General features: G+C 44.2%; 1 protein-coding gene across 3 annotated transcripts in view; it reads right to left on the minus strand.

The window, feature by feature from the left end:
• efhd1 (EF-hand domain family, member D1) overlaps window positions 1-9630 on the minus strand; it is a 56504-nt gene extending 46874 nt beyond the window's left edge. Inside the window, exons 1-2 of one of the 3 annotated variants that reach the window (XM_088381973.1) lie at window positions 9222-9630; window positions 8468-8548 (exon numbers count right to left, since the gene is read on the minus strand). In XM_088381973.1, the coding sequence (XP_088238099.1) occupies window positions 8468-8548; window positions 9222-9505 (365 nt within the window). In that variant the 5' untranslated portion in view covers window positions 9506-9630. The remainder of the gene's footprint in view (window positions 1-8467; window positions 8549-9221) is intronic. The other 2 variants (XM_088381974.1, XM_088381972.1) reach the window with 2 other exon arrangements.
• Window positions 9631-13735: the final 4105 nt, after the last annotated feature.

Genomic DNA, 13735 nt, shown 5'->3' on the forward strand with positions numbered 1-13735 from the left:
TAATTTATTAATCTGAAAAATGTTAAAAGTGTGGATGTACTTGTGTGAATAATATTGATATAAACACCAACAGTGTTTGAAACCTAGGGGCTGTCGATTGTTTAGAAAAAGGAAGCAAAATACGACCATTTCTAGTAGTCAGTCCATGTCAATAGAGCTCAAATATTCATAGACCCTCTTAGATTAGACACTACGGTAAATATTGAGTAGACTCTACTCAATATTTACCGTAGTGGCTAATTTTTCCGCCATGTTCAATTTTTATTAAATTTGTTTGCATGTCCTTCACTATTTCAGAATTATGTAGTATAGGTCGTATTAAGTGTTGTGCCCAGCTTACAACACTTTTCGGGCTGTCAAATTTGAGTCATCCCGCGACGCATGAGAAACAAAATACTGGATGAAAATCATCAAATTAAAAATGAGGTCATTTCTAAAAATACAGGACTGTCTCAGAAAATTTGAATATTGTGATAAAGTTCTTTATTTTCTGTAATGCAATTAAAAAAAAATGTCATACATTCTGGATTCATTACAAATCAACTGAAATATTGCAAGCCTTTTATTATTTTAATATTGCTGATTATGGCATACAGTTTTAGAAAACTCACATATCCTATCTCAAAATATTAGAATATCGTGAAAAAGTATACTAGTAGACCATTCAACTAATCACTTGAATGGTCTAATTAACTCACAAAAACCTGCAAGGGTTTCCTGAGCCTTGAAAAACACTCAGCTTGGTTCAGTAAACTAAATCACAAGTATGGGGAAGACTGCTGATCTGACTGCTGTCCAGAGGACCATCATTGACACCCTCCATCAGGAGGGTAAGACACAAAAAGAAAATTCTCAAAGTGCAAGCTGTTCACAGAGGGCAGTTTCAAAGCACATCCACAAAAAGTCTGTTGGAAGGGGGAAATGTGGCAGGAAACGGTGCACAACCAAGAGAGATGACCGCAGCCTTAACAGCATTGTGAAGAAGAGTCGCTTTCAGAATTTGGGGGAGCTTCAAGTCACGTCAAGTTTATTTATATAGCCCTAAATAACAAGCAGTCTCAAAGGGCTTCACATAGACAAACAAATTGACAATTATTCTCAAAGCATCCCCTGATCTTAAGCTCCCAAAAGGATAAGGAAAAACTCAAAAAAACCCTACCAGGGGAAAAATGAGAAACCTTGGGAAGGGACCACAGATGGGAGGATCCCCCTTTCAAGATCACCAGGCTGCAATGGATGCAGAGAGGGCACATAATGAAGAGCTGCCGGAGGTGCCCTCGATTGTCTTGGCAGTGTCTTCGAGGAGGGTAATCTGCTGCAGTTCCCTTGATTGGTCCACGAGAATCCAGAGAGCCGCTGTCACCTAACCACCTATTTTCGGGAATGTCTGCTGTACGCGTTTTTACGCTCCTCTTAATTAATTATTTATTTATTTATTGTTGTGTTATTTATTCAGTATTTATTCAGCACGCTTTTGTTATACTTGTTTACTGTTTGTCTGTTGTGAGCCATGTCTTGTCACCGTGGGATAGGGGGGAACGAAATTTCGGTTTCTTTGTGTCTTTGGCATGTGGAGAAATTGACAATAAAGCTGACTTTGACTTTGACCTCCCCAGGAGGGGTGGGGGGGGGGGGGTTGTGATAACACAAACTCCAGCCAAATCGGCCACTACAGGTTAATTATAGGCCATATCATAGAAATGTGTCTTTAAACGTGTCTTAAATTTTTCTACTGAGGTAGCAGTCCTAATATCCATTGGTAGGGCATTCCAAAGCTCTGGAGCCCGAATAGAAAATGCTCTTGACGAGACCCGGGCAAAATACGGCCCGCGGGCCATATCCGGCCCTTTGTGCGTCTCTGTCCGAACCGCAATCATAAATTACATTTGATTACAACTTAATAAATAAAAAAAAAAACAGTGTCGTACATGCAATACAACTGTGCTGCTTTTATTTTGAAAGGCGTTGCACTTCCGTGTAGCGTGCGTGCATGTGAGCTGTGCGTGTAGGTGAACAGCGCGAAGTAATGCTGCCTGAGAAATGTGTGCTGACGCGAAGAAAAGAAAAGTTGACGAGTGCCGTGTTTTCAACAAGACATGGACTGCCAAGTATTTCTTTACAGAACTGAAAGGTAAAGCCGTGTGCCTGGTTTGTGGCACACAGGTCGCTGTGTTTAAAGAATATAATTTGAGTCGCCACTACACGACCAAGCATGAGGAAAAATACAGAAATCTGTCTAATAAAGAGCGCGCAACAGAGGCTGATTCATTGCTAGCAAAACTGCAAGCCCAACAAGGACTTTTTATCAAACTTCACACCCACAGAGATGCAGCGGTCAGGACAAGTTTTGTCATTTCCCGCAAAATTGCCAGAAAAAGTAAGCCGTTTACTGACAGAGAGTTTATTAAGGAGTGCTTATTGGACTCTGTTGCACTGATATGCGCGGAGAAAAAGAGCGCATTTGAGAATGTGTCACTCTCCCGACGTACCGTAACAAGGCGGGTTGAGGACACATTGATGTTTCTATAAATGTGTTGTAATTCACAGTTTGAGGAAAAGTTAAAGAAGTTAAGAATAAATTGTACTGATTTGACCTATACACCACAATTTTACAGCGTAATATAAACAGAATAATTGTAGTCTTCTAATTACCAGTACCAGCTATTTAAAATAAATAAATTAGTGCATTTTACAATGGAATAAAGTTGAGCAGGTTTAAATTATCGTTGGTGTGGCCCTCTGACATAACTCAGGTTTTTCATGTGGCCCCTTGTAAAAATTAATTGCCCACCCATGCTCTAGACCCTGCAGACATTTTTTTGGCCCTCGGGTCATTAAAAGACTAGCGTTTTGCGAACGGAGGTTACGAGATGGAACGTAAGGAACAACTAGGTTGACGAGATATGAAGGCGCTAAACCATGCAATGATTTATAGGTTAATAGAAGAACCTTGAAGTCACATCTTAAATGGACCGGGAGCCAATGGAAGTTGGCTAATATTGGGGTAATGTGATCAAATTTTCTTGTCCGTGAGAGCAGCCTTGCAGCAGCAGACAAGAGGATAATGCGTGACAGTAGTCCAGGCGTGACGTAATAAACGCATGTATAATAGTTTCCGCATCACCGGTCGAGAGGATCGGACGAATCTTAGCAATATTACGAAGGCGAAAAGACGCAATTCTGGTTGTATTCTTAATGTGCTTTTGAAAGGAGAGCATTTGGTCAAATATTCCCCCGAGATTAGTTACAACAACAGCGTGCGGCACTGTTGCGCTATTTTCGGGAATGTCTGCTGTACGCGTTTTTGCGCTCCTCTTAATTAATTATTTATTTATTTATTGTTGTGTTATTTATTCATTATTTATTCAGCACGCTTTTGTTATACTTGTTTACTGTTTGTCTGTTGTGAGCCATGTCTTGTCACCGTGGGATAGGGGGGAACGAAATTTCGGTTTCTTTGTGTGTCTTTGGCATGTGGAGAAATTGACAATAAAGCTGACTTTGACTTTACAGTATCGCTCTGAGTGATATCTATAGCTATAGTGGTTTCCTTAAATAAGTGTAAATATAATACTAATATAACTAATATTATATTTACGTATTATGTCCCCAAGCGGAATCATATAAATATTAAATAGAATTGGTCCATTCTATGGGACACCACACGGAACATTATAGAGCTCAGAGGACGCATTGCTCTCTACCACTAGGCCACTGAGCTAGTAATACCGATGAAGTGTTAGAATCCATAGCTATGAGGAGATCATTAGTCACTTTAGCAAGCGCTGTCTCGGTGGAATTATTAGCTCTAAAACCAGACTGAAAAGACTCATATCGATTATATATCGACATATCGATTCAAAGACAGTGGACTGAAGCTGGAGTCCAGGTATCAAAAGCCACTGTTCACAGACGTGTCCGGGAAATGGGCTACAATAGCCGTATTCCCATGGTCAAGCCACTTCTGAACTCAACACAACAGAAGAAGCGTCTGACTTGGGCTATGGAAAAGAAGCACTGGACAGTTGCAGAGTGGTCCAAAGTCCTCTTTTCAGACAAAAGCAAGTTTTATATCTCATTTGGAAGTCAAGGCGCCAGAATCTGGAGAAAGACTGGAGAGGCGCAAAATCCAAGTTGCTTGAAATCCAGTGTGAAGTTCCCACAGTCAACGATGGTTTGGGGAGCCATGTCAGCTGCTGGCGTTGGTCCACTGTGTTTCTAGTCCAGAGTAAATGCAGCTGTGTACCAAAAGATTTTAGAGCACTACATGCCGTCTGCTGAAAAGCTCTATGGAGATGATTTCATTTTCCAGCATGATCTGACACCTGCCCACAGTGTCAGAACCACCAGTAACTGGTTTACTGACCATGGCATTACTGTCATCGATTGGCCTGCCAATTCCCCTGACCTGAACCCCATAGAGAATTTGTGGGGTATTGTGAAGAAGAAGCTGAAAGACACCAGACCCAACAATGCAAGTAAGCTAAAGGTCGCTATTAAAGCATCCTGGGCATCCATAACACCTCAGCAATGCCACAGGCTGATTGCCTTCATGCCACGCCGCATTGATACAGTAATCCGTGCAAAAGGATTCCCAACCAAGTACTGAGTGCAATAATGGACATTTTCAAATGTTTGATTTTGTTTTGCTGTTATAAATCTTTTTTTTACTTGGTTTGAGAAAATATTCTGATTTTTTGAGATAGGATTTTTGAGTTTTCTTAAGCTGTAAGCCATAATCAGCAATACTAAAATAATAAAAGGCTTGCAATATTTCAGTTGATTTGTAATGAATCCAGAATGTATGACATTTTTGTTTTTTTAATTATATTATAGAAAATAAAGAACTTTATCACAATATTCACATTTTCTGAAACAGTCTTGTGGATGCAGAAAACACGTTTTTAAGATGCTAGGGGTAACCTTTCTGAGACTGCAAAAAAACTGCGACATGATCACGTGAGAAATCATGGCAAGTCAGTTGAGAAAAACTCACTGCCTTCAGTGCAGTGTCAACTTTTCACCAAAAGAGGATGCTAAAAGCCTGGAAAAAAACAACAATATATGTACATTGTTTAGATGAGTACACTGTAGATCAGTGGTTCTTAACCTTGTTGGAGGTACCTAACCCCACCAGTTTCGTATGCGCATTCACCGAGCCCCTCTTTGGTGAAAAATAAAATAATCTGTTTCAAATTCAAGACATCAATGTTTTTACTGGTGCACAAAATGAACTATGCATGTACATCCCCTTGTTCAAAGAACAAAACCAACACAATGTATGAACTCAAAACAAATTACATACCTGCAAATCAGCATGACTTCTGCTGTTGCCTTTGCGAGACCAATTCAGATATGCGTCATCACGAATTTACACGATAAATCAGGTGTGTTCGGTCCTCTTCAGAAGAGGCTCTGCCGAACCCCTGAGACTGACTCACCGAACCCCTAGGGTTTGATCGAATCCAGGTTAAGAGCAACTGCTGTAGACTTTGAAGGAATGGGGTCAAAATACAAAAAGTCCTGCCTCGCTACAAAAACAGATATGCTCAAACCTCTTGGAATAAAGTACATAAGCAGACAAGTATATTCACATATTAAATCAATAAAAGAAACATTTTAAGCATATAATTATACCTACACACCAAATCCATAAAGAAGACATAACTACCGTAATTGCCGGACTATAAACCGCACCGGATTATAAACCGCACCAGCTAAAATTCAGGGATATTTCAGTTTTTTTCTTACATAAAACGCACCGGATTATAAACCGCACGTGCACATGAGTTTTTTACAAAGAAAGACAGTACATAGAAAGCCTTTTTAACGTTTTAATAACATACTTGAACATGTCTTTCTAAACATTGCCTGTGATGCAGCAGTAGTACCGCAGCAACGCGTAAGTGTGCACGCGAGTTATTAGCAAAGAAAGACTGGACACAAAGTTTTTTTAAAGCTTTAATAACATACCTTAACATTTCTTTCCAAACACTGCCTGTGACGCGGCAGTAATACCGCAGCAACACGGAAGTAACACAGCACAGCCACTGAGACGCGGCGGTAACACAGCAGCAACACAGCAGCAACACAGTAGCACAGCACTAACAGGGCTGGTTAAAAAAAACATACCAGTAAAAATAAAAAAAGAGCCGTCTTCATCTTCCTCCTGTGCACTGAAACCATCGAAGTCTTCCTCCTTAGTGTCCGATTGGAATAGCGTTAGATATCCTTCGCCTCACACTTTCTCAGTCTCTCTTTCGTCGTCGCTTTTATGCATTTCTTCGAGTGTGATGAGGGTCTGTTCATGCTAATCTTATTCATGCACGAAGCGCTAAATCACATTAAACTAGCGAGCGACACGTATAGCTTAAAAGCGGCATCATATGCATTTCTTTTGTCCCCCATAATGATGGTTTGTGTATAAAAGCTTTCTTTCAGTAACGTCCGTCTTGATCTCGTTCTGTCTCTTCTTTGTGTGAGTGCGGGTGTGTGCGTGATGTGTGAGACGATCAAAACACAAACTAGAACGCCTTCTTCGGCGCATTATATCTTCTTCTCGCTCTTGCTTCCTGCTAGAGCGCCCCCTGGAGACCGGAGGCCGTAAAAATCCATAAGTACGCTCCAGAGTAGACAACATAATGTCATCAACATCGACTGCCTTTGGCTTAAAAGCGGCATCATATGCATTTCTTTTGTCCCCCATGATGACGGTTTGTGTGTAAAGGCTTCCTTTCAGTAATGTCCGTCTTGATTGCGTTCTGTGTGATGTGCGAAATGTAAACACAAACTAGCATGTTTTCTTCGACGCATTATCTCTTCTTCGCCTGTCTCGCTCTTGCTTCCTGCTAGAGCGCCCCCTGGAGGCCAGAGGCCGTAGAAATCCATAAGTACGCCGCGCCGCCGTTTAAGGTTCAAAGTAACCTCCTGAATAAAATGCATTAAAAGTTCACATTCATTACAACTTGTTTTTGGTGAGCAAAATTCAAGATTCAAGATTCGCCATGTTTGAGCGTGCCAAACAAGGAATTTGACTTCGGTAAATCACAGCCTCTGTTCAACATTTAGGTGACTAACAACAACACTCAGGACATGTGAAGAACGAAAGATATTCTCAAACATCCCCTGATCTTAAACTCCCAAGAGGGCAAGGAAAAACTCAAAACTCAAAATGTCAGAAGAATTAAATTTAAATGCTGATTGATTGGGTTTTAATACAATGCAGATGGTCCAAACAGCGCCACTGCTTTGTGTAATCTCTGAGTCACATGGGAGAGTAAGAGAAAGGGTTTAGAGCACAGGTGTCAAACTCAAGGCCTGGGGGTCAGATACGGCCCGCCACATCATTCTATGTGGCCCGCGAAGACAAATTGTGCATCAAATTCGTGTCATTACTAGAATTGCAAATTGTCTTCACTTTTAATATCTTTTTTTTTAATATTTGACCAGTTTTTACTCGTCTGATTTGAAAACGAGTTATTTGTCAGTTTGTTTTGTAGCTTTTACTGTATATAATAGTGTTAAGAGTAAAAGTGATCAAGTCATCACAAAAATCACGAAAAAAATCTTATATAAGCCGCACCTGACTTTAAGCCGCAGGGTCCAAAATTTTGGAAAAAAGTCGCGGCTTGTAGTCCGGAAATTACAATAGACATTTTTGATAAGTGGTAATGAGAAAGGTTTTTATAACTTTATGATCTGATATATATTTCTGAGGACTTTGAAATAACAAATGTTTTTTGATATATTGCCTGAATAGCTTAATGACCCTTAAGAAACTCTTTAATGTATGCCTGATGATTTTCTAAATCACGGACATTGCCAAAGTCGTCTAAAAATGTTCAGTACTTGATTGTATCTTATGTTTTGACAAATGCTAGACGCCAGTTTTCGATTACTACTGAACGTTCTGGACAAAGGGAAATATTTTACCTAACAAAGAAAAGATATGGTTGAAAGCATGATTAAACTAAGAATATGATGACGTAAGCAAGTACATGGAGTATCAAAAGAACAAACAAAAACATGGTAACTGGTGGGTACAAACTTTGCATAGTCAGGGAACATTAATAAATTGATGATGTCACAGCCAAAAGCTCACATAATTCCGTACAAAATGACAAAATTGATAGAATGATGAATGGATGAGGTGCGACAGTGTATGTGCAAGAGTGGAGGAGAATGTTTACAGGAAGGTCACTTAGAGATAAAACCAGCAGGTGCCAGAGGGAGACAGCCAAGCCAAAGATGATGGTCAAGGCTGAAAGACGGAAAGGAAAACAACAGCCCCCACACATCGAATCGCCCATAATCAGCACCCAACCCCACGGAACCAGCTCTCACCGAACCAGCACCCACTCCCATGGAATCAAACTCTACTGCGAACTTGCCCCACCCAAAAGACTCATCACCCATCAAACTTGGCCCACACTGGCCTGTGCAACTGAATATAAGATGACCAAAGAACCTTGAACGTTGCCTTTCTGAATGGAGACTTTCTGCTCTTGAGCATGGTCGCACGAAGGGCCCAGCGTTGTATTGTACTTTCCTGAAAACAGAGCTTTCTTAACAAGAATTGTGATTGAACTCAACCAACCTGTGTAAGTCTAATTTCTGCTTCAGTGTCTTAGCATTTTCCTAAATCTGAAGAAATCAAACGAGCATGCAGTGAGTAAATTGGATAACAGGTGATCGGCAATGGCTTTTGCCGTGAGGCGCAGATAGCGCGCTCCCTAAATTGTGGACAAAATCCAACAATTTATATGCCATATAATATATAGCAAATGCCTTGCTGCAAAAAAAAAAGCGTCAACTTGTTTTTGTTGTTATGTATTTTTTTTTTGTCTTTTTCCAGCTGGCACTTTTACTTTGCCCCCCAACAAAAATGTACCACAAAAGAAAAAACACGGTATCAGTGGAATAGTCTGTTAACTGCGACACAATTGGCCAAACCATACAGTACATACTGGAAGGGAAGGCTTCACGTTTGCTACACGTGTGTATAGGCCTGCTTCTAGCAAATGAGGAATTCATCAACTTGATCAAAACAACCAAGTATTTTCAACTGGAAGCTGCGCGTCAGCATCTCCATCATAATCCCATCACGAGCTTCCACGGCTCATTCGTTTCAATCCGCACGACACGGCGACACTTCGGCGTGTTCGTGGACAAATGTCGACTATAGGACTATAGGCCAGTACTTAAATCAATCTCCTTCTTACCGTTTAAACATCACCTCCATCTCCTTAATCTGCTTTCGGGAGAACTCCTTGAATTCCGTGTAGGGGTTGAAGACGCGGCTAGCCCGGGGGGGAGCGTTGCCCTCGTTAATGTCCAGCCGTCGGTTTAGTTTAGCAGACAGCTCGGACGAAGTGTCGCCACAAGCTGCCTCGGTCTCCTGCTGTTTGTCCGTGACGATGGTCTCCTCCGGCTCCGGCCTCTGCTCGGGCTCCTCCGACGCGGCCAGTCGTGACTGTAGCTTCTTTGCAAGCTCTTCTGACGCCATACTGTTTCGGGGACGTTGCTCACAGGGACTGACTAGATTGTCCAAACTCGAACGACTGTGGTGCTCGGGATCCGCTTGCAGTGCTACTGTCAAACTGCGTTTCTCCCGCCTGCATGACGCAAGCAGCTTCCGTTTATAAGCTTCAAAATAAGGTTCAGACAGCAAAACTGCATGAGCGGAAATGGGGATGAAGTATTTGGTGATCGGGTTAAGGCTCCTCCGCTCAAAATCAGATTTAATACGCTACAAAACACCCGCGATCATATTGCCTTCAGAAAGTTTAGGGTATTTTGATTTCATTCAAAATGGTTGTTTTTTGACTGTAAAATGTTCCACTTGGACAAATAGATTGCACAAACTGATATTAATTGTTATGCAAACGTCCAGTTGTATGCTGTATTAGGAAGCATACTAAACTGTTACTGTTATCCACCCATCCTTTTTCTGTACTGCTTGTCCCCACGGGCGTGCTCTAGCCTATCCCAGCAGTCATCGGGGTACACCCTGAACTGGGTGCCAGCCAATTGCAGGACACACAAAGACGAACAACCATCTGCACTTACTATTACACCTGTGGAGAATTTGGACTTCTCAATGGGTATACCAAGCATGTTTTGGGATGTGGGAGGAAACCGGAGTGCCCGGAAAAAACCCACAAAGGCATGGGGAGAACATGCAAACTCCACACAGGGAGGGCCGGAGGTGGAATCGAGACTGCCGCCTCTGAACTGTGAGGCGGACATGCTAACCAGTGTTCCACTATGCTGCTTGTTACAGTTGTATCCAACTGTTAAAACACGTAACTCATTGCTGTGTTTAAAACATCCATCCATCCATCCATCCATCCATCCATCCATCCATCCATCCATCCATCCATTCATCCATCCATCCATCCATCCATCCATCATCTGTACCACTTGTCCCCACGGGGGCTCGCGGGCGTGCTGGAACCTTTCCCAGCATTCATCGGGCAGTAGGCGGGGGACACCCTGAACTGGTTGGCAGCCAATCGCAGGGCACACAGAGACGAACAACTATTCACACTGGCACTCAAACCTAGGGACAATTTGGAGTGCTCAATTGTTATAAAGTGTGGTGTATGATAAGGAAGTCCAGCTGTGTCTCAGTCCTGTGTAGTCACACTGCAGGTAGGAAATACAACTGGAGTAACCACACGTGACACAGGCATATTATAGGTGAGGGCTCTGTGGCTGCCACAGGGTGGCGCAATATGTCAATACAATCACCCTGTAACATCTCCCTTCCTTTAGTAAAGTATCCATCCACACTGGAACAATGTTGCCTGTAAATCAACTGTAGACCAACAACATATTAGTAACACCAGATTCAACCTCAGATAGCAATACTTGGTTCAACATCAAATATCAGATATATGGCCATAGAACGTGACACTACATAGAAGCAGGATAAGAACACACCTGTCATCAAAATCACAATAAATCAGGACATCACTTTTTTTGTTTGTTACATCACTCACTTCCTTTTTTTTTCCTGAATTCAACAGAATTCACAGTCCATGTGTGTTTGAGAGTGCACTCAGTCCTTGGATGTTTCATTCGAGTGTATGTGTGTGTGTGCGTGTCACAGTACATGTGTGACCTAGAGGTCAAGTCTGTCAGGAGGCTTAATCAGCCTCCCACTCCAGGAGAAGGCCTGTAGCACGCGGCGTGGTGTGTCTCTGGCCTGCGGAGAAGACGGCGGTGACCTTGGGACAGGTGAAGACAGTGGAGACTCTCCGGCACTGCCAAAGCCGCCTCCGTTGCCGACTCCATTCACAGGCTGCTCTGGGGTCAATTCTGGTCAAGCCGGCGGTTGGGCAGGGGTCGCCTCGGCTGGTTGAAGATCAATTCTGTTGCGTCGATATGTTGTCCCCTCCACGTCGACCAGATAAGACTGGAGTCCCAACTGCTGCAGGCAAACCCCTCCATCTGCCCGTCCTGTCTCCCGGGAGCGGCTTCATCCTGATGGGCTGGCCGATGTTCAGTTCCGGCAGATCCCTCGCAGATTTGTCATACACTAACTTCGCCGCCTGATGCTTCCCCCTTAGCTTGTTGGGAACCCCTGTGATGACCTGAGGTGCAAGGACCTGGTCGGCCACCGGAAGAAGGGTTCTCAGCCTTCATGACATGAGCCGCTGTGCTGTGCTGCAATGCATGCCCTCAGTGGGTGTGTTTCGCCAATGCAGAATGGCCTTCCAGGGGTCCTCCTTGGCACGGTCAGCCTTTTTGCACAGGCCTTTCACATTTTTTACTGCTGACTCCGCTTTGCCATTAGCTTTTGGATGCCGCAGTGAGGACATGACGTGTTCGAAGCCCCACTCCCTCGCAAATGTACGGAACTCGCTGCACGCAAACTGGCTCCCCACATCCAAAATGGCCCTGTCCGGGACACCATAACGTGCAAACTGTGCCTTGATTTGTTGGATTGTGGTGTCGGCCGACAAGTCGGGGAGCAGGTCGATCTCCCAGAAGTCGAAGAAGTTGTCTACGACAAGCAAAAAGTTCTGTGCTGCGTAGCTGTACAAGTCCATGCTTGCCAGCTGCCATGGACGCGTGGGGAGCGGGTGTGACATCATGGTCTCTTTCTGTTGCTTGTGCATGTACTCGTTACACACAGAGCACTGCTGTACATAGTCTTTGACTTCTCTTTGCATGCTGGGCCAGTACAATGTATCGCGGGCATGTCTGTAGCATGCTTCGGCACCCACATGATTGTAGTGGATCCTGCTCAGCATTTCCGGACGCATAGCTTTCGGAATGATGACGCGCTGGCTCTTGAAGAGCACGCCATGCTGTGTCCTTAGTTCATCTCTGATGGCCCAGTAGTCCCTGATGAGCACGGGGCCCTCCTCTTTGTGTTCTGGCCATCCCTGCAGTACGACTGCCTTGAGCGTTTGGAGACACACATCCTCCTCTGTGTGTGCTTGGATCTGTGCCAGGCGCTGGCTGCTGACATTGAGGTAGTCTGCCTGCTGAATGGCCGCTGCGTCACACTGCTCCTGTTGCATGCTGCAGACCATTTCTCGCCGGTCCAGTGTGTCTGTTTTCCATGGCGGGGTGGTGGCTCTACTAAGTGTGTCACTGATGTACATTTCAGGGCCTGGCTTGTACACCACCGTAGGGCAGTAGCTCTGAAGTGTCAGGAGCATGCTCTGTAGGCGCTTAGGCGCGCTGAGGACACTAACGGGCGGTGGCCGGTCTCTGCTGTCACATCACCACGTCCATATAGGTATTAGTGGAAGTGTTGACAGGTGAACACGATGCTCAGGTACTCCTTTTCTATCGGTGCATAGTTTTGTTCCGCCTGGGTCAGGGCGCAGGAGGCAAAAGTGACAGGCTGCCCTTCCTGTAGCAGGCAGCAGCCCAGGCCTGTCTGACTGAAGTCGCTCTGTATGGTGACTGGCTTGTTGGCGTTATAATAACACAAGACCGGTACTGCGGTGACCAGTGTCTTCATTTCCTTCATGGCAGCATCATGTTTTGGCAGCCAGTGCTACGGCACATCTTTATCCAGCAGCCTCCTTAATGGTTCACATACCTCTGACAGGCGGGGCATAAATCTGGAGAGATAGTTCACAAATCCGACACACCGCTGGACCCCTTTAGCGTCTGTGGGGTTCGGCATGTCCAGAACCGCCCTGACCTTTTCAGGGTCAGCCTTGAGGCCCCTGGCGGACAGTATGTGGTTGTTAAAGCGGACCTCCTTCACTCTGAACTACAACCTTTTCAGGCTCAGCCTGAGCTTAAGTTCCCTGCATCTGTCCATCAGGAAAATGAGGTTTGTGTCATGGTCACAGTTGGCTTCAACGTCCGTATCCCCGCAGCCGACTATGAGAATATCTTCGGCTATGGGCTCAATCCCTGTTAATCCAGCTAGGAGCTCATGTTGCTTTCTCTTGTACAGTTCCGGAGCAACTGACACACCAAATGGGAGCTTCAGCCACCGTTTTCTGCCCCATGGTGTCCAGAACGCTGCCATCCGGCTGCTCTCCTCATCCAATCAGCACTGCAGGAATGCATCACGTGCATCCACTAGCGTGAATATACTTGTCTTTGGCAGTTTGTACAGCAAGTCATCTAAAGTGGGCATAAGGTAGTGGGACCGTTTCAGGGCTTGGTTGAGTGGCTTTGGGTCAATGCAAAGTCTCAACTTGTCCGGCTTTTGCACTATGACCAGATTGATCCAGTCTGTGGACTGTGTGACTGTGGC

The sequence above is a fragment of the Syngnathus floridae genome, chromosome 7 (genome assembly GCF_059516105.1).
Source record: "Syngnathus floridae isolate MCC-2025c chromosome 7, RoL_Sflo_1.0, whole genome shotgun sequence".
NCBI lineage: Eukaryota > Metazoa > Chordata > Actinopteri > Syngnathiformes > Syngnathidae > Syngnathus > Syngnathus floridae.